At 37.1% G+C, this 20,750-nt stretch overlaps 3 protein-coding genes across 3 annotated transcripts; 1 reads left to right on the forward strand and 2 right to left on the reverse strand.

The window, feature by feature from the left end:
• Positions 1-1,649: 1,649 nt before the first annotated feature.
• Positions 1,650-3,331, forward strand: LOC137730721 (uncharacterized). The gene is made up of 2 exons (XM_068469680.2): positions 1,650-2,049; positions 2,167-3,331. The coding sequence occupies exons 1-2, from the start codon at positions 1,760-1,762 to the stop codon at positions 3,068-3,070; spliced, it is 1,194 nt and encodes a 397-aa protein (XP_068325781.1). The 5' UTR covers positions 1,650-1,759; the 3' UTR covers positions 3,071-3,331.
• A 3,529-nt stretch (positions 3,332-6,860) lies between these two features.
• Positions 6,861-9,380, reverse strand: LOC137730720 (cytochrome P450 CYP749A22). Its single transcript, XM_068469679.2, has 5 exons — positions 8,940-9,380; positions 8,635-8,861; positions 8,264-8,496; positions 7,728-8,106; positions 6,861-7,616 (listed from the first exon to the last, which is right to left on the reverse strand). The coding sequence occupies exons 1-5, from the start codon at positions 9,211-9,213 to the stop codon at positions 7,188-7,190; spliced, it is 1,542 nt and encodes a 513-aa protein (XP_068325780.1). The 5' UTR covers positions 9,214-9,380; the 3' UTR covers positions 6,861-7,187.
• Positions 9,381-13,799: 4,419 nt separating this feature from the next.
• On the reverse strand, positions 13,800-20,602 carry LOC137731009 (nucleolar-like protein). The gene is made up of 15 exons (XM_068470046.2): positions 20,032-20,602; positions 19,816-19,950; positions 19,364-19,520; positions 18,867-18,922; positions 18,438-18,497; positions 18,165-18,320; positions 17,764-17,892; positions 16,260-16,949; positions 15,882-16,074; positions 15,585-15,778; positions 15,386-15,490; positions 15,120-15,259; positions 14,603-14,881; positions 14,171-14,497; positions 13,800-14,051 (listed from the first exon to the last, which is right to left on the reverse strand). Exons 1-14 carry the CDS (start codon positions 20,326-20,328, stop codon positions 14,227-14,229), a joined length of 2,862 nt encoding a protein of 953 aa, XP_068326147.1. The 5' UTR covers positions 20,329-20,602; the 3' UTR covers positions 13,800-14,051; positions 14,171-14,226.
• Between the last annotated feature and the right edge of the window lie 148 nt (positions 20,603-20,750).

A 20,750-nucleotide genomic window follows, 5' to 3' on the forward strand; every position in this document is an offset into this window, starting at 1 on the left:
GTTCACGTGATCCGACTATCGGAAACAAAAATTTCTCCTAAAACTGAGCCTGATTCTTAGTTCGAAGCCAGATTTGTTACATCGTCATATAGTTCAAAATCAAGAATTCATATGGAAATTTCTTATTGACTAATAATTGTAAGAAAATTCTTGAATTCCTTGCAGTCATAGACTCATATATGACTCATATGGGGCCCAAACGGGCCAACCCCACGAGCCTTGGGTGCAAGTGTTACACCTACACGCCTCAGCTTTACTATGACAACCACATATTGTCAAATCTTATCAAGAAGGGCGATTGTCTCACCTAATAATTGACAACATTCAACACATAAATAAAATATTCAAATAATAGTCAACAAGAGCAGCAAACAATTGACCAAGTCAGATTCCACAAGTCAGTTTACCCTCAAAGACAAACTTACAAGAAACCATATCCTTTTTTTTATCTCAAGAACCGAGAGAAAAATCCGAGTGAAAATTTTTCTCATTGCCACCGCCGGAGGGTGCAAATTCCGGCATCATCCCAGATGGAGTGCCAAAACAATAATTTGTTAGTGTAAAGTACTATAATTGAGAACAATGTTTGACTACTCAAATATGAGTAGGAACTTCTACTCATAATTCTTTGTGTTTGAATTACAAAATTTTGTGTCTATGATCAGAACCGTTCATATTACAAATCACTTTGAAAAGACCATCTCTGCGAAAAAAAAAAAAAAAAAAAAAACTAAGATCGTTTAATCAATCTATTGTAGAAAATATATAGACGGTTTGTAATACTTTTACCAGTTTCGTTCATTTATTTTAAAATAATTAAATAACTAAACAACCTTAATTTAAATTTATTTTTTGCATAGGCAATTATAATATGTACAATTTCGATCATATACACAATGTTTTTTAAATACGAAACAAACAATTTTAAATAGAAACTTAAAAAAAAAAAAAAAAATACAGTAGAATAGTTGCAAGTCATTATTATAATTATTTTTCTGATAGCTATAGTTTTTTTGTTTTTTGGTCCGATGGTTTAATCTTATCTTTGATTTGGTCGTGTATGGACCCAAGCAGAGAGTCAGAAATTGACAATTTGCAACAGAGATATGTTATCCACACATCTTATTTTACTTTTCTCATACATTTTGATAATTTCTGTCTGTTAATCTCTTTTAATTTATCCGATCTGATGATCGAAAATTAAAAAGATATGTGAAAAGTAAAATGAAATGTGTGAATATCACATCCCTTTACAGTAAATGCCAGTAAGGTTCGTACACTTCTCAATCACTCTAAGCTGGAAAAAGTCTTCGGCACAATGTGTGTGGGTCCTCTATCGTTTGTAGCACCTTCTTAGAAGGGTGCATTGAGCCTTTAAGTAACAGTACTTATCTATACGAGGATGACTTCCGTTACCGTGACACATGCCAACAATACAAAGGTGTGTGTAACTTTGTGTTCGTAAAGTTGACACAAAATATCATAATAATATTATAATCGTATCATATAAGTAGTTATTCTCTATATACCACTAATTTTTCAAATATTCTCAGCAGCAAACAGTTTTCTGAATTACAGTCACCTAAACCATAACTAGGAGTTTACGTGGCTAGGACTCTAGGTAAGTTCTCAGGAAGTTTCTGACTTCGTGAATTCTATAAATTAAAAGTCTGCAAGCAAGTAATTTCATCAAAGCAATTTGAAAGTGAGCCAGTCTTTCTTTCCTTAAACAGTTGTCTTCTTTAATTTGGTCACAAAAATGTATGTGACAAAGCCTCTGTCTGTGTGTAGAAGATCTCCTCCATCACTGTCTCTACCACCGGAGGGGCCAAATTCTGGTTATCTTGTACTCCATGACGACGATTCAGTTGAGATAAACTGTTGCGGATGCGAAGATGACCGCGTCAACGGCCTGCCTTTCCCTCAGAACAAGGATCTAAGAGTTAGATATAACTCAGATGGCGATGATGTTGCATTCATTCCCGTGATTAATCAGCCCTTGTCTTCCAATCGATACCATGCCATACTTCGAAGAGGGCGCCATAAAGGGTATGCATATAAATTAGATTTTGATCAGTCCTTCATGTAATTAATTTTCACATAACGGTGTTACTGTCGCGTACGAAGTTGTACATTAAACATTGATACTGAGAATTTAATTTGCAGGGAAGCATGCACAAATACGAGGGAAGAGGACACGGATATTGGCTGTTGCGGAGGTAAGAGTATTCCAGATGCTAAACCAAGGCCATTGAATCCGTCAGACATATATCAACAAATTGAGATAGTTCAAAGGGGGAGCGACCGCAGTGAGTTTTTTGCCAAGTCTGTTGATCCAGATGGTTTTCCTCCTTACTTCTTGAGGAGGAAAGGGTGGCGCGTGGGAATGAGCAAGCCGCGTCGTTACGAATTAGGTGAAGCCTCGGGACTCAACTCCTCGCTACGAGCAAGCCTTCCCGGGTTTGAGTTTCCATTATCACATGATTGCTCTGAAGTTGTGTGCGTTGGCAAGTGGTATTGTCCTTTCATGTTTGTCAAGGAAGGAGGGGTGAAGTTGAAGGACCAAATGAAATATTCTATGTACTACGAAATTAAACTTGAGCAAAGATGGGAAAAGATTTTCGACAGCGTTAATGAGGACGCTGGAAGCAAAAAAAATCCTGCTGTGTTTGTGGATGCTTTTGTTCAAAGGGAGGTGGTCTTTGTGGGTGGAAATGAGGCTGTTTGGGATGAAAGAAATGCGGATCCGGGTGCGGGTGACATGTTCATGTGGTTTAAAAGTTTTGATGGCGCGGGACGAGAAACAAGTGTGGCATTGAGCATGAAAGTCGTAGAGAGAGTGAAATGGGAGCAAGAAAGAGTTGGATGGGTTGGCGGGGATGAAAGGAAAGTGAGGGTGGAGAGAGTGGAAGAGTTTGGGGGGACGGGTGGTGGCGGGTGGAAGAGATTTAGTTGTTATGTGTTGGTAGAGAGGTTTGTACTGAAGAGAATGTCTACGACTGGAAGCGCAGCGGTACTACTCGCATATGATTTCAAGCACACTCACCAGATTAGGAGCAAATGGGAATGACAGAAATTTGTTTACTCCATGACTGGAAAGAATGGACGGGAAGTTTGCTACATGTACTGATCATCACATTTGGTATCGAAATATCCACTTTGTCCTGTTTTCGTGTACAGACTATCATCGTTTTAGGTGCGTTCGTCTCCACTGGTGAATGGAGACTTGCGTATAGTTTTAATGGATTGCAGTACTCTTCTTTTATAATGTTTCTTGACAAAATCATGAGCAGTGTATAAATAAGGAGTGTTCCCATTATAATGTCTTCAATCTCAGGTGTAGCACAAAACTACAAGGGAATACATACAATGTATAGATGTACAATGTCTCTACGTATGGATAGAGACTCATTGAAAACTACAAAGGAATACATACAATAACTACAATGGCTAGAAAAGGAATACCTACAACGGCTCGGTTGAATGGCTAGAATATGAACAATAAATATTATTTAGCACAGGGAAAGAACACAACACCTTTGCAGATCAATCTATGGCATGGACAGAGCAATCTTCGCTTCAGTTGTCTCAAAATTCAAGCCCACACAAGTTCGAGGTCCCAGTCCAAACGTTATGAATGCGCCTACGTTATTGTTAGTTGCTTTCAAAACCCCTCCTGCGAATCTGTCTGGTTTGGACAGGTGGACATCTTGCCCCCATATTTGAGGATCTTTTCTTTTTTTTTGGAGAACTGGAAATGTGTCATAACCAGGGCAAAGATGCCAAGAGTACATAATGAGGCCTACAACGAGGCAAGCAACATAAATTAAAACCGGGTAATGCAAGGGGGATGAAGGAAACAAACGCTGCAAGCAAAGCTAAACGCGTCACCCCTTCCATTACCATAACCAAATTAAGGAGGGTAGGGTAGTCCATCATTACATAAAACATGAACCAATGAAGATGGGAGCCTATCGACCCAAGTAAGGTCACACGTCTCCACACCTCTTCACGACGCCAAGTGGTGCGCCGCCATATTGGCTGATCTTGGAGTCCAAGACCAGCGACAGTCTTGAAAGGATACCCCAAGCAACTTGCACCTCGTCAGCGTTGGAAAAGCCTCCCACCTGCCATTTGAAATCTTACCCTTAAGACAAGGAATTGAATCAAGGGAGTCAGATTCAATCACCACATGTTTCATACCCAAAGTAACACCCAACTCTGGTGAAGTGCAATGGTCGAGACAACCAATTCGAGATTAGCAGGAATGATGAGCTTTCCCGGTTTAACTTCCCTTTCAGCTTTCCTTATAAGAGAAACCGGAGGGGTATATAACCTCAGAGATTCATTGATGATCATGGTCATCTGCATGGAAATGGAAAATAGATAACATAATCAAATTTTCAAACATGTTGTCACAGCGAAAAAAAACAATACCTGTTCTTGATATTCTTACGGTTCTCATTTTGGAAATGCCATCGTGATGTGGAGTTTGTTTGCCAAATAATTGTATGACCTCCTTCCTGGCTTCCTCTTGCCAACCCGCATGGAGCGCCAGAAGTAAGACAGTCCAAGCTAGTGGTTTCTTGTCCAGCAAAGTAAATCGTCATGAACCGAACCGTACGGTTTTAATAATAAATTTATGAAAACCTGCACCGAACCGAACGGTCGAAATTTTCCGATTCAGATTTCGGTTTGAGATGGAATCAGGCCGAACCGAACCCTGCTCCCCTATGTGTGCTTATAAAGAATCAGGAGTGTCCGTCGGTTTAAAACCAATGGGATACAGCGGATCCGCATCCGATCAAATGTTATGATAACTTCATACATCAATTTGGACTTTTGGATGATGCTTGTTAGAAGTTATAAAGATCAATAATAATATGGTTATGATAATTTTCATGAGCATGACAGGATTGTACGCAGAGGAAATTTTATTGATAACGAAAAAAGAAATTACACTTAGTTAGGAAGGACATAAATCTTAACTCTCATTAAACAAGACAACAAAAAAGAATATGATAAACCTTATCCCTCTAGAAACGAAAACAAGAAAGATACGAAAAAAAAAAGAAAAAAGAGAAGACATAAAACCTAACCCCTCTAAAATAAAACCTACAGGTGTTCTTCATGTTTGTACGTTGATAGCATGTTTTTCGAAGATTTTTACAATCGTGCGCTTTGGATTATGTATAAGTTGCACTAACTATAATCTACATTCAAATCCACAAGCATTAATACACCAAGCAGTACAAGAATTATGGGCAATTCTGGTCTTTGTAGTTCAAAGTGAGCGTATAGCACTAACTGAATTCCGTGTTGTGGACGAACGATAAGATACACAAAGGGCAAGTGAGGGAACTTATTGAGAATGAGTCCTATGTTAATGAGATGAGGGACTTTGCTTGGGCTTACAAGTAGTTGAGTTTCTCTCCATATTGCTAATTAGTTTTATGATGGAACCTCAAATTTATTTATGGTATTAGAGCAAGTTGTCCCACGTGTGAAGCCAAATAGCCACACTCGCTCCACGTCATCCTTTGTATTGTCCGCGTGTTAGGCTTGAAAACTCGTCACACGTGAGGGGTGTGTTGAGAGGAAAAAACTCGCCACACGTTATGGGGCGTGTTGAAAGGGAATCCTACATTGATAAGACGAATGACCTTGTATGAGCTTATAAGAGGTTGAGCTACTCTCTATAGTGGCAATTAGTTTTATGGTGGAACCCTAACTTTCTTTACATAGATTGATAAATATCATGTTGAGAGTGTGTATCCCACCTTGAAAATTAAAGGACCTTGCATGTGTTTATAAAGAATCGGGTGAGGAGTGTACGTTGGTTTAGAACCAATGGGATACGGCAGATCTGCATTTGGATTTTTTTTTGGGTAAAAGTTTGACTGTAGCAAAGCTACAGACAAACTCCCTCAACTTTTATTAAAACAAGCCCAAAATTATAAGCAAACCAAAGGTCATACTTACAACTATACACAACCAAAAAAGGGCCAAAACCAAAAGAAAACCAGAAATAGGGCCCAACAATGGTGAAGCCCAAAAAACACACAACTGTCGAGAAACTTCTATTGAAATCTCCATCACCGACAGAGATCCAGACTAGCCAGCTGAAGCGCCATCCACCACAAAGTATCGTCACCGCAGACACCACCGCCAACCCATAACAACAACCCGATCATAGCCATTAACAAGAGATAGTCAGCACCAAAGAGGGATTAGCCAACTACCAGGAAGAAGCTCGGGGAAACCCACGAGCAACACTGTCGAAAACGATAGATAGCAAGAAGAATGTGGTGGTGTTGGAAGCACCTGAGTCAAGAAAAAAAATCCCAACTCTACACACGAACTCAAGGGGAAAAGAGGTTGAAGATCGGACTGAGGGAGAGATGGGGAGAGGGATACCGACGGAAATAGAACAGGACAGGCTAGAGAGAAAATTGGGGAGAAACATCAGGAGAAGCGAAAAAAAAAAAAAGAAGAAAAGAGGAAAGTGGACACAGTAGAGAAGGGGAAAAGAGGAGAAAACAAAAGAAAGAGAAAAAGGGCAACCGACTCCAACCAAAACTAGAGTCGGCGCCAGAAATGGTGGGCAAGATGGAAACCCTCACAAAAAGGGGGGAACGACTCTCACGGAAGGAGAGATTTTGGACTTTTGGATGGTTCTTGTTCGAAGTTATGAAGATCAATAATGTAATACTATGGTTATGACAATTTCCATGAGCATGACAGGATTGTCTGCAGTTGCCGGCCACTTCCATATGTTCTACATAAACAATCATTCCTCATGATCTTTTTTTTTTGGAAAGCCTCGATACAAGAGAAATTTTATTGATGACAAATTATACTTAATTAGAGAGACATAACTTTATTCTTCATAAAATGAGACAACAAAAACAAAATACACAAAAAAGAAGGGGGGCAGAAACTTACCCCTCTAGAAATGAAAATAAGAAAAATACCAAGAAAAAAAAAAGGACATGAAACCTAACCCCTGTAAAACCATTCTAAAGGTGTTCTTCATGATCTTACTTGATAGCATGTTTTTCGAAGATGCTTACAATCATGCGCTTTGGATTATGTATAAGTTGCACTAACTATAAGCTACATTCAAATCCACAGGCATTAATACACCAAGCAGTACAAGAATTATTGGTAATTCTGGTCTTCGTAGTTCAAAGTGAGCGTAGCACTACCTGAATCCCGTGTTGTGGCCGAACGGTAAGATACACAAAGGGCATGTGAACATAACCCGGGGAAAGGGTGAATGTGTATCGTTGAAGAATCATTGACAGAGTAAGCTTTGCTTGAATGGTGGCAAAGTTCAAACCCACACAACTTCGAGGTCCCATTCCAAAGGGTAAGAATGCGCCGGCGTGGTTGTTAGTTGCATTAGCAACCCCCTCCGAGAATCGTTCTGGTTTGAAAACGTGCACATCTTGTCCCCAGATTTGAGGATCATGATGAAGTGCTAGAGGTGAGATAATCAATTCAAGATTTGCAGGTACAATAACCTCTCCCAGTCTGACTTTCCTTCCGACTTTTCTCGGAAGAGAAACAACAGGGGAATATAACCTTAGAGACTCATTGATGATCATACTCATCTGCATGAATCAAAATGAAAATTTGACAACGAATCGGGATTTCGAACTTAATCGAAGAAATATTTCTGCCACTCGGACAAGCAGGATTTAATTGCGTTTTGAGTTTCTCACCGTTTTTAGTTTTGCAATGCCATCAGGATTTGGAGTTTGCTTGCCAAACAATTGCATGACCTCCTTTCTTGCTTCCTCTTGCCAATCCGTATGGAGTGCGAGAAGAAAGACAGTCCAACCAAGCAAAGTATTAACAGTTTCCTGTCCAGCAACGTAAAACGTCTTGCACTCATCAACCAAATTGTCCACCGAAATCCTCTGTTTGTCATTGGCATCGTGATGAGCTTTTACAAGTAATCCAAGAAAATCACTCCCATAGCTGTCGTCGTCTCCAGCAATTGCCTTATCTTCTCTTTTCTTAACAATCTCTATGATGGAGTCGCGAACTTCTTTTTCCAGTTTCTCAGATTCGATCTCATCGCTAGTTTTGAATAACTTACTGCAATATTGATCGAAACACTGAACATGAGAACATAATTAAACCTCCAAAATTCTTGTTGTGAATACTTCACTGCTGTGCAACAGATGGGTGAACAATCAAAGTAGAATGAATAAACGTTAAACGCTATTTGCGATTTAGTTAAAAAGAAAGTTACCTGATGAAAGGAACCCTGACTTTGTAAGCATTTTTGTATATTAGGAAGCCCAGCTTCATCAACTTATCGAAAATGTCCTTTCCTTCTATATAGCTACTGCCAAACGCTGTTTTAGAAATCACTTCTGAAGTCAACAATCTAAACTCTTCAAACACCTCCATCTCCTTTCCTTCATAATTTTTCCACCTTTCTAGCATCGTCTCAGCACTCGCTATCATTGCTGGAGCCATACCCTAATTTAAATATAAAAAAATACCATCATGCTGTTAGCAGATTTAGCTTCGATTTGCTATTCTTCTATTTAAACAGTCGACACAGATATTACTATATAGTACTCTTCTCAATAAACTATCATAACTGTATAAACTTACTTTTAAGCTCTCTCCATTGAAGCCATGAGTGGCCAACTTTCGCAATTTTGACCATTTTTCAACTTCGATTGTTGTCACAAGGCCATCTCCTATGAACTTCCTCACAAAGCTTAAGGGATCTTGTTTCGGATAAGCTCTCTCTTTGTTATTCAGAATCTCTTTGCACAACTCGGGTTCCGTAATGACCAATTGACCCTGAGAACCGTGCCATTCAAGATAGGTCTTCCCTGTTGATAAGAAGACCAAAATTCATCTCGAAACTAAGAATACAGAGCAATAGTTAACTAATCGAGATTGCTAGTTACCGTATAACTTGGTCCAAGTGTGGATGTGCGGTTGAGCCACAGAGAGAATATCATGTGAGAAATTTTTCGGCCTGCTTGTAACTTCATTGATCATCTTGGTGACTTGTTTGGTGTTTCCATGGATAAGTTTGTACGGCGGTCCTTTGATTCCTTGTGAAGCCATCAGCTTCTGTATGCGCTTCGGAGTCCACCATAGCTTGTGGATGAGAACTAAGATAAGGAGCACACATAGAAAGCTAGAAAAAGTTACCATTAGGCCTCCCAAAGAACTCATTTTTTAGCTGTATCTCTGAACCTAATGAGGAGGTTTCAGTTCTCCCAAAAAAAAAAAAAAAAAATGAGGAGGTTTCAACACCTCTCGGTTTTAAGGTTTTCTGGCCTTTGTTGTTAGCTTTTGTTTGTTAGTTCTCATGCTAGTTTAGACCTATGATGCCATTTGTTGGAATTTTGGTTGTTAGTTGTGATAACCTTTCTAGGTTCATTATTATCCCCCATTAACATTACCGATATTGTTTTTAACTTAATTACCTATCGCTAGGTTTGAGATTTTATTTTAAAAGGTCTCGGTAAGATTATGAATTAAATTTCCCATATATAAGTTATACTGTATATTGTCATATGCTAGACGTGAGATTCTTTTTTTTAACACGCCCCCTCACGAGTGACCCTAATCTAGAGTCGTAAGGGAAACCAATACCCACATTGGAAACTTGTTAGGTCATTATACCAGCGGCTAACGTCAATTCGAGAGCACGGTCGGTCTCTCTGAACCTAATGACGAGGTTTCAACACCTTGCAATTGTAAGGTTTTCTGGCCTTTGTTGTTAGCTTTTGATTGTTAGTTGATATGCTAGTTTAGACGTAGGGTCCCATTTGTTGGAATTTTGATTGTTAGTTGTGATAACCATTTTAGGTTCTATCACGATCCACCACTAACATTATTGATATTGTTCCATGCTTAATTACCTATCGCTTGGTATGATGTTTTATCTTAAAAGAACTCGTTAATATTATGGGTGAAATTTCCTATATGTAAGTGGTGTAAACTTGCAAGTGCACAAGATAGTCGTAATATAGCGTTTTGCAAGTCCAAGTATTGTTCCCACGAGGATTCTAATTCAATCTCCAATTTGATAAACTAAACCAAATCTAATTATATTAAAGACACACAAACCCAAAAATATAAAATATAAACCCAAACAACTAGACTCGATCTTAATTAATAAATCAATCAAAGATGTGAAGAGTTTGTTGTGATGATTTTATAAACAAATAAAAACAGAACCATAAATAAAAATAAAAATAAAAATTAAAGAGAAGAAAACGTTGTGTTTTAAAGCAAGTGATGAAAAAGTCTAGGGATTCAAAATCAACCACAGGCAATCTAGTTTAGGTTTCAATGCATTCAATGGATCTTTCGATTCTTTAGATGATAATTCCCGTATCCAAGTCCTTGTCAGGCACATTAGACCATAGTTTTCCTTATGTGAATGATTCTCTTCTAGTTCAGGCAGATGTCGTATATCCTAATATGTAATCTATCCTGGTTAAGGCATAAATTCATCAAATAGGACTTTTACGCTTTAGAAAACAAGGGAACCAAGCAAACCATTATTCTTTGTCAAGCAACAATGTAATTTACCACACTTAACCACAAGAAGCTAATTGAATTATATTGCTAGTTCAGCCTCAAATTCATCTTACAATCTTACTAGATGCAAAGTCCTAAGGTGATCAATCAAAGAACATTTATTAAAGCACTTGAGTTTGATTTCCCTCTCTTATCATCGTTTGTAATGGTATAAAAGAACGAAAACGTAAGAAACGATTATTATACACAGCGAAATTAAGGATGCTTGCTTGCTTTCGTGTAATTAACGATGCTTGAAATTATGTTTCCTAGTTTACAAACGATGATAAGAGAAATTAAGGATGCTTGCTTGCTTTCGTGTAATTAACGATGTTTGAAATTATGTTTCCTAGTTTACATTAAGCATCCTTGAGAAATTAACGATGAAATTAAGTAACTTGATGTAATTTCTGTTGGCACATCACTCTGAAATTAAGGATGGTTTCTTGTGATTAAAATTCAGGATGATGTGCCAACAGAAATTACATCAAGTTACTTGTCTAATTACTCTAATGGTGATCAAGCATTAAGTAAATTAGATATTTTAAATATGATGATTAATAATTCAAAGCAAGCATGCATCCATTCATGAGCAAATTAATAAAAATCACATATTCATGCTAAGGCTCGTGGCCTCCCCCTAGCAACAGGAAATTAGTTACGTAAAATCCTATATATTATTAAGAAGAAAATGATTGAAAACAACTATAAAATAAAGTTGAATCGTCAAAAGCTCTCTAAGTCGAGTTCTCCAAAGTATTGCATGTGAACTCTAATGGCTAATTAGCCTTATTTATATTACTACTACAAGTAAAATACTTCTTAGAAAAAAAACTAGGAAACAAAATAAGTTAAAGTAAACTAGGAAACATAATCCTAATCAATTATGAGAAATATGTCCATCCATAGATGTTTTGTGCAGAATGGCCCATCGTCATAAACATCATCTTGGATGCCAAAAAGCTCAAAAAAGTCCAAAACATCACTTTGACATCTTCGCACTCTGATCCTTTATTTATTCGCTATAAAATTATAAATTAACGGCTCATCATAAAAATCTGAAACTTTGACATGAACATTTTGAAGGACTCACGAATATCCTCCAATTGGAATCACTTAATACAAATGAACAAGATGCCACTTTTGTCCCAAGCTTCTTCTTACTCGTCTGAATAGTTACTACAATCCAAAGAGAAATCATCACCAATGACATTGCAATACATGGTTGCTTTCAAAGTGTTAAAAGTGGTTTCAGATAACTAAAAGGTCGCTTCTAACAATATTTGGCATAAAAGCATAAAAGTGATTCTAGAAATAGTTGGATTTTAACAAGAAGTTTAAACTTGTTTGCAAGAAAAGCGCTTCTAGACTGCTAGCATAAGCGATTATGAATATAAGTGCTTTCTTTTACTAGCATCAAATGCATTCAATATGACTTTGTGCTTAACCACAGTCATATATGACTCCAATTTTTATGATGCAACGGAGAGAAATCGAGTAAAATATAAATCAAAAGTTACAACATTTTATGTGCACTCGCATTGGAAGATATAGCCTAACATGCATTCAAATTCAAAGTCAAATTTGAATGAACAAACGAAACAAACGCGAAATGCAATGCAATCAGTATTAATATGGCAGTTTCCGATGCTTGTATTATATTTTGCTCGACTCTTGAAATTCCTCAGGTCATTAATAAATAAAAAATAATGCACTATATATGAGAATAATAATCTGTATTAATTCTACAAATACAATTACATGCATATATACAAAAATGGGAGCGAAAGAAAGCTGGGAAAGTTCAAGCCCTAGCTCTATGAACGAGAATAAGGAGGGAAATGAGAACAATGTGGCTGGTCTTGTTGAAATAGTCGTAGTTTTGGCTCTCGCTGCGTACGGTGCATCCGATGTTATTGTTTCGTGTTTGAGCCAACGAAGACGATGAACGCTCCGGGGAGGGACTTCCGATTCTTTTGGGGATTATTGAGCGCGACCCTTCTGCTTATTTTAGGGACCTGCGCAAGTAGCAAGTGGAAATATGAATAAACATTTGTAGAAATGGTGGACAGTCCTGCTTATGTTTTGTTGATACATTGTTATGTTGTATTTTCTCTGTCTCTAATCTGAATTAAGCGTTAAATCTTGGAGATCGTTGAATCATTCAAACTCATCAAATAAATGGACAGTTCATCATGAATATATTACTTGGTACTTACACCGTTTACTGAAACATGGTTATTAATATTATAGAAAACTAGAATTTAATCCCTAAATAAGATGAAGTTTAGAAAAATGTCTTATACAAAATTAAAAATTGATTTTAGTCTCTAGAATCCATTTAATTCCAACATATGTATTCAATGTCTCTTTTTTATTGGATAATTTTATAAATTTTAATTTTAATTCTCATTATGGTAAGTATCTTATATAAGAAAATATTTTCGTAGAGATTTTTCAGTACACTTATGTTTTTGCATATTTTTTATGTGTCACTAATTCATTACAGTATATTTAGGTAGGAACATTTTGGTACACTAGGTTAGTATAATATGTTTAGATACAAACATTTCAGTACATTAGTTTAGTATAATATATTTAGGTACCGACATTTCAGTACACTAGTTTAGTATCATATAGTTAGGTATGGAATTTTCAGTACACTTATGTTTTTGCATATTTTTTATGTGCCACTAGTTCACTACAATATATTTAGATACGGATATTTCGGTACACTAATTTAGTAAAATATATTATGATACAGACGTTTAGGTACACTAATTAGAGGAAGTTAAATAAAATTAATGAATTAAAATGTGTATAATAATAAATTTAAAATTTAATGCAATGACATTAAATAAGATATCTATAAAACAAAAATATAATATGAGTTTGAATTAAGTACACATTAAGAGACTAAAATCAATATACAATCTGATACCAGATTTTTATTAAATTTTAATCGTCTTAAAAGATTAAAGTTCAAAAATACAATTCTCGACTTGCCAATCTATTTGTTTACTAACACATGGAATTGAAAAAATTTAGCTTGTTAGTTACTAGCACGTGGATCAGGAATTTGAACCAATTCGAAGGCTCGTTGTTTGCATATTCATTTGTTCTTTTCATTTTCATTCCCAGATTCTAAATTTCTCTTGTTTCAAATAAGTAAACAGTGCAAAATATTATTCTTAAAGGTGCGAACGAGATAAACCATCCATAGATGTAGGTTTTAAAGTGTAAATAAGGTGTTGAAGGAATATTGAATGAGGTTGCATGAAAGCATGTCGAAAACATTGTCAAGATACAAAATTCTGGATGAATTTCTAAACATCGAGCAACCGATATAGTTCCAACCAAAATTGGATACAAATTTTTTACTATGAATACATTTATAATAACCTAAACGTTGCACAAAATTTGCACCATAGAAACTGCCTTCATCTGTCTCCCTTAACGTCTGCGATGCAAGGCCGCCATACCTGCAATCAGTGAGCGAGCGAGTGAATTCCCGAAGCACCAACATTAGTAATCTATTACCTAAAAAACGTAACGGGAAAAAAAAATATCAGAAATGCTGCTAATATTGCCAAAATATTACCTTGACCTTGAAGGCAAAAGTCATGAGAAGGTACTACGCAACCAAAACAACCAAACTCATCGCCTTCTCTTCTTGCCTTTGCCTTTGCCTAATTGCCCAGACTTCATAGCGTGTTCTTGTTCTTGTAGGAAAAGTCGTACCTTTCCATATTTCTCAGCTTTTTCTTCTTCCATCAGCGCCTTATCCCTCGCCTTCACCTCGTACAGGAAAGAATTATCCTTACGCAGTTCACGAATAGCCCCTTTAGCTTCTTGCTTCAAAAGTTTCTTCATCTTTCTTCTCTCGGCTCGTTCCCGATCTGGATCATAGTCTCTGCCCTTAACAAAGCTGCATAACAAAATATCATTCAGCGGTTACTCCAGCAATACGTTCAAGCACTACCCAACATAATAACATTATGACAATTGGGTACGGGAGGTAAAGATAAATTACTTCTCCTCAAATTTCGGATTGAGCATTTTGATAGCCACTGGCTTTTGCTTCCGCATCTGAAGTGGTTGCCGCAGAATGTGATGTTTATCTGCTTTTGTCTTAATCAGTTCAGCAACATCTTTCAATCTGTCTGTTAATACTTGTGGCATATTCTCCTGTTCTGCCACTTCAAGCAACAAGACTGAAATTGGCAAAAATATTTCGGGAAAAGAACTGAATCCTTCGTAAATGATGACAAACTCACGTAGAGTTTCAATCACCGTAACCAGCACACTAGCCCTGAAAATTAAAAGTTCCAACTTTTAAAGTCGTAAGACCATATGCAAACTTTACAGTATTGTTATTACACAATTAGAATTACAAAAGCAATAATCTGGTGGTGGCAAATATCAAGTTGGACCAATTTTGAGGATCATTTATAAACAGCAAAACTGAACAGTCTGCATAAACCCTAAACAACATACATCATGTGGGCACTTCCACAATGTATCATTGAGTAGAGTAACCATTTCCTAACCTGAAATTGTCAGAGCTGAAAAAAGAGGAGTCCTCCGGCAGGTCCACTATTGTGAGAAAATTCAGAGGATCGACCTGACCTACGGATGCATGTATACATAAAAGAGGCCTGATTGCTTTTAATTCCATAAGATGACAAAACTGCAAGAAAACAAAGAGAGGATTGTTACTTCACCATATAACTGTAAATTAATTTCCTTCCGATGACAATAAAAACATAAGGTGCCGCCAAATATAAAAAAATTACGTTACAAGGTACAGTCATACCTGAGAATTTTGACTTGCCATTGGCTTTCTGTCTTTAGCTGCCATCAACAATGTTGTAAGAAACATGACTGCTTCAGGACAGAACTTCCGAGATTGTTTGGTGATCTACATAATACATTAATTAAAAGAAAGAACTGGGAATTGAAACTGTTGGACAGAACAGTAAATCAACCAATTCATATAACTACGAAATACATACACTGAGAAGCATAGAGCACAAGAAAGAACCAACTGCAGTATCACGACCAGACACGATAGGACAACGAGCCAGATATTCACACATCAACAGTGTTGCTGGAGTCATGACCACATGACGAAAATCAGAGCATGGAAATATCAAGGACCAAAGCCTCAGAAGAAATAATGTCTTTGAAGAAGGCCAACAACTCTTTTCTGTAAAAACAAAACAATGACAAGAAGTCATCACCTTAGCAAGAGCAAACTTGTCACTATGCTACCAAATAAACAAAAAGCTAAAGATTTCAATTTGGATTACCTGGGTTCTTAACTGTCTCACTAAATTCTGTCCGAGCCCGTAAAATTCTCTCACGAGCACAAATTGCAGCGAAGTATGGAGTCTCCATACTCATCTCAATCAATGGCTTAACCAAAAAATTTAACAACTCCATATTCAGTGGCTTTTTATTTGCTAATATGGCAAAATACTGCAGAAGTACACCATAAAATACCTGGAAAATGGCAGAAACACTCATGAGTACTTGGCAAATATAATTAAAACCGAAGATGTACATCTTCACTTGACTTTTTTCTTGAATTAGGTCAGATATTAAATCCGACAGTACAGAATTGTTTTTATTTGACACATAATTTCAAAACTCATTTCCAAACATAGAAGCAACAAACAGTTTCATACTTGCATTTTCTTCCGGTTTTCTGCTGCAAGCTTGATTGCATTGCTTTTCCGGATTCGATTGATAATCAAGACAATGTCAGCATTAGAAAGATTATCCACCAATACACCTAATTCTTCGAAGCTTTTTGGAGCTTCAATTAGGTATGGGAGGTCTGATTGAGTAGAAGGTCGTTTACCGTGCTGAGATATTTTCTTGGCATCTAAAAAATCACCCTCTTTTTTACCGGCTTCAGCAGCATCAACTTTTTTCATTTTTTTCAGCTTTCTTGGTTCCATCTCTTCTTCGTCAGCATCATCATCCTCTTCATGTGCTTCAGACCCATCTTCTTCTTCTTCCTCCTCATCCAAATCATTTCCAAGATTATCATCATCACTTTGTTCCCAGTCCTTCATAAATAGACTCTTTTCACCTAGATTAATATCTTTATCAGATCCTTCACTGTCATCCTCAGGACTTTCTGAATCCTCAGAAGCGTCGCCTTCTTCACTCTCAGAATCACTAGCATCATTTCTTTCTAGAATCTCATCAACCCAACCCTTTTTAATCCGTGGCTCTTCATCAAGTGAGAAGGAATCACCAAGATCGTCTCCAGATATGGGTCTTGGCTTCTGGTTGGATGGTTTCTCAGCATCTTCATTGTCATCGTCGCTATTGATGTCAGTGGCAAGCATCCTCTTCTGTCTCTCTTCCTGAATTGTGACCCAAATTCCAGTGAGCGTTCAATTTCATGCTAAAAAGGTACAAATGAGATACAACATTCAATTTCTGAGTTTTTTGTTCCACTAAGTAAAGGGCATGTTTACTTATCACGAATGGACATCCTAGGTATGGGTATCATTCCCAACATATCTTGTGTTTACTAACACACAAGGAGATAAAAAAAAAAGAGGGTCCCCATGTCAACCATGTATGGAATCATCAAAGAGGGTTGTTTAGATCATACCTGAACAACCAGGTATCATTCCCATTCACGACTTCTCCCAATTAAACATGCCCAAAAGGAAATGGAAAGCCTAACGTTCAAAAAGTTGAATATAATACATTTTGTTGTTACAGCACTAGAATCAAATTGTACTAGAGATGACACCAGTTAACACACACACACACACACACACACACACACACACACACACACACACACACACACACACATATATATATATATATATATATATATATATATCAAATGAAGGATATATCTTAGTGGCCAAAAGCATATACACTGCATATGCCAACACTCTACTATTATTTACTAATATGGACTGATAATATTGCAAATGACTTAAAAATTTGCACTATTCCTTGATCATGAGGAAGGAACTACAATCATGTATGTACCAGTGCTTCTAATTTGGACATAAATTGATACCAGAACATTGAACTTATTAGCAACAATATAAATCCTCAACTTAAAGCAAAGGCAGGTGCATTGGCATATCAATTAGCATGCACATGACATGCATGAATGCAAAAAAATTCATAAATTGTAACAAAATAAGATACCTCTAAATGCTCAAGCTGCTCTCTCTCCTCTTGTGCTATCTCTTCAGGTGTCTTTGTCCTGTCTGAGGGTTGAGCACGGCTAACCATGACTAGGTTGCCAAAAGTTTTGAAATACGAGCGGGATTTTTCCTGCCAAATCCAGAAAACTACATTATTTTCCAAGGCTATACTAAGTTAAACATTTAGAACTACAGCTTCACACAATATATGTACAGAAAACACACAAAATACAAAGGATTAAATTAAAAATCGAAAATTGGAAACAATATAAAGTGGGCCCATGACACACAAATTGTAAATATCAAGGAATTAAAAAAAATCTTAAATAAAAGAAAAAAATTAGGAAAAAGAAAACCAAACCGTAGAAGTTAGAAACCAATGAAGGACCTTCATGGAAATACCTGTTCAGAAAGCTCATCCTTCTTTGAATGCTCATTCGGAATCTTCATCTCTGGTTCAGCAATTTGTAACAGTTTGGAGGGCACTATAGATGTGAAAGATTTGTCCAATTCTTGCCTAAAATCTTCTAGTTCTTCCTTATCTTTTGCTCTTTCTGCCTGGAATGGATCAAAGGAAAAACAAAGGAAATCATAACTAAAAAAAAAAAGGTTTCCAGAAACGCATGTAACCATTATCATCAAACAAGTTAATGCCATAAAGAATTAGAACCCCACCCTATAATATTTGTCTTTTGCCATAACCTCCTTCATTACTTCCTTCTTGCTTTTAGGTCTCTGTAGTATGAAAGCAATGAAACAAATTAGGATCATTTATAAGGGGAGAGAGAGAGAGAGAGAGAGAGATAAAAGAATAGATTATAGAGGGAGAAACAAGAAACAGAATTACTTTAAAACTACAATGACTTTCTAAATTCTAAAGGGAATTAACTCCTCTAGTAAGTCTGAACATGGTGAAACATCATACAAAGAGCCAAGTAGCGAAGCAAAAATGGTAATTGAAGCGATCAAGAAATGTAAATTAAAATCCTGAAATACAGGTACAATACCTAAACTCTAACAAACAATTTTTTGTATGTGTATATCTAAAACAATCTTGAATTAGGATATCACACAGCAAAATTCAGATAGCAGAAAAGGCCTCACATTTTCCTCTCCTTCCATTAGATCACCGTCCATTTGATCAGTCATGGCTAATCTTTCTGCAGAGAACAAGGTAGGCACCATTAGTGCAATTAGCATAATCCTAACAATCAATCACCAAATCATAGGGAGATGCACATGTTTCCTACAACGTAAAATCACTGAAAAAACTTTGGTTAACATCAAAGTCTGCTATCATTTTGTGGGTTTTTACTTTCCTTTACTCCATATGAGCAAGAGTTCCTTCGGATACTTGTGAGACAACAATAAAGCCTAGTCCAGAAAATAATACTAAGTATGAGCCAGAATTGTCCAACTCAGCCATCAACCGCACGTACTTCTCTCCAAACATTACAGTGGAAAATCATGGACATGTCAATAGCCAAATATCAATTGCTCACTGAACCCTGACTGATGCATTCTAAATCTAACTTGCACAAATGAAACGAAAACCCTACTGGACAAACAAACAACACAGACAGAAGTATCTCTATCCATACTCTTAGTTTTAGTGGTTTCTGTGCCGTCGTCTTCATCTTCAGGCAGCCCATCATCCTCAAAATCATCCCTTTCAGATAATGCACCAAGACTTTGAAATTCAAAGTCGTCTTCTTCTCCATCTGATAAGTTATACTTGCTTTTCTTGTTCGTCTTCAACTATTTAAGAAAATGAAGAGAATAACAAAATGAGAAACGAAACACCTTAGTAACAAATTACCCATGATTCCATGAATTAAACTGAATAAAGTTCTGGAATAGAGTTTATAATTGCATATAAAGCTCGAGAAAAGTAAAGGAAATTTAGATATCATATGTTAGATATGTACATTTTAATGAGGTAAGCTTTGTACAATGAACTACAACTGTTTACTATTTCCCTATATTTCCTGGTAACCAAACAGAAAACAAAGCTGACCCCAAACAATGGCAGAAATTCAGAAAATGAACTTACTTGACGCTCGCGCTGCGCACGCCGAATGGCCTTATCGAACTCGTCCAGCTCGTCATTATGCTCCCCAATTCGCTTATCAACAAAGACCGAAGCTTTATTACTCTGCTCGTACTCCTTCAGCAGCGTATTCTTCCTCTGAGCCACCAAAACATAAATAAATCAATAAAATCACAAAATATGAATTAAATTCAGCAAGGGAGTGACGCAATTCAGTACCTTTTCAATGGCGAGAGAGCGGGAGAGGCCAACTCGGCGCTCTTCGCCTTTGCGCTTTTTGCCGAGAATGTCGAATTTCCTCCGGGACCAAATGGTTTCGAAGGGGTTAGGTTTTGGGGGGGCCTGGTGCTTCATGGCGACGGCGTTCGGACCCAACTTATTCTTCTTCTTCTTCGCCGCCGCCGCCGTCTCATGGTTGTGATTGGTGTCAGCTCTGCCGGGTTTTGGTGATTTGGCCTCAAAAGGGTTGGGTTTCGAGACGGATTTCTGGTGATGTCTCTCCTTGTGTTTCGCCATTGGGGACTGGTGTGAGCAGAGAGGAGATGGCGGTGGTTTAGGGTTTAAGCATTCGAGGAAGAAGGAGGCGGGGCTTAGGGTTTTGAGGGAAGTTTTGTTTGTCGGTTGGAATATGGGAATTTGAGACTGACGGGCCGGGTTGGGAACAAATCGAATCTGAGTCGGGTGTGGGTTGATTCGTTTGAGCCCGCCTCACTTATCTGTGGATTGTTTGTTAAACATTGCTTTTGATGAATGGTAATTAACATTTGTTTTCTCCATAAACAATTGTGGTGTAGGAGACTGGACTTAGGGTTTCTAATAAAACTACGGGATATAATATGAGTGGACGACAAAATTAATATATCATAGACCTATAAAATATAATTTTAATAAATAAATTCACGTGTTATAACATAAATAAATCGATAATATTAAAATAA

Source organism: Pyrus communis, chromosome 16 (genome assembly GCF_041283825.1).
Source record: "Pyrus communis isolate YQ-2024b chromosome 16, ASM4128382v1, whole genome shotgun sequence".
NCBI classification, from domain to species: domain Eukaryota; kingdom Viridiplantae; phylum Streptophyta; class Magnoliopsida; order Rosales; family Rosaceae; genus Pyrus; species Pyrus communis.

Coding starts and splice junctions, on each gene's coding strand:
- LOC137730721 (XM_068469680.2), top strand. CDS start 1,760: ATGTATGTGACAAAGCCTCTGTCTGTGTGTAGAAGATCTCCTCCATCA. Junction 2,050..2,166: donor CGAAGAGGGCGCCATAAAGG/GTATGCATATAA, acceptor TTTAATTTGCAG/GGAAGCATGCACAAATACGA.
- LOC137730720 (XM_068469679.2), bottom strand. CDS start 9,213: ATGAGTTCTTTGGGAGGCCTAATGGTAACTTTTTCTAGCTTTCTATGT. Junction 8,862..8,939: donor CACTTGGACCAAGTTATACG/GTAACTAGCAAT, acceptor TCTTATCAACAG/GGAAGACCTATCTTGAATGG. Junction 8,107..8,263: donor GTCAGGGTTCCTTTCATCAG/GTAACTTTCTTT, acceptor TCAATATTGCAG/TAAGTTATTCAAAACTAGCG.
- LOC137731009 (XM_068470046.2), bottom strand. CDS start 20,328: ATGGCGAAACACAAGGAGAGACATCACCAGAAATCCGTCTCGAAACCC. Junction 18,321..18,437: donor CAAAAGACAAATATTATAGG/GTGGGGTTCTAA, acceptor GATCCATTCCAG/GCAGAAAGAGCAAAAGATAA. Junction 15,779..15,881: donor TGAGACAGTTAAGAACCCAG/GTAATCCAAATT, acceptor TTGTTTTTACAG/AAAAGAGTTGTTGGCCTTCT.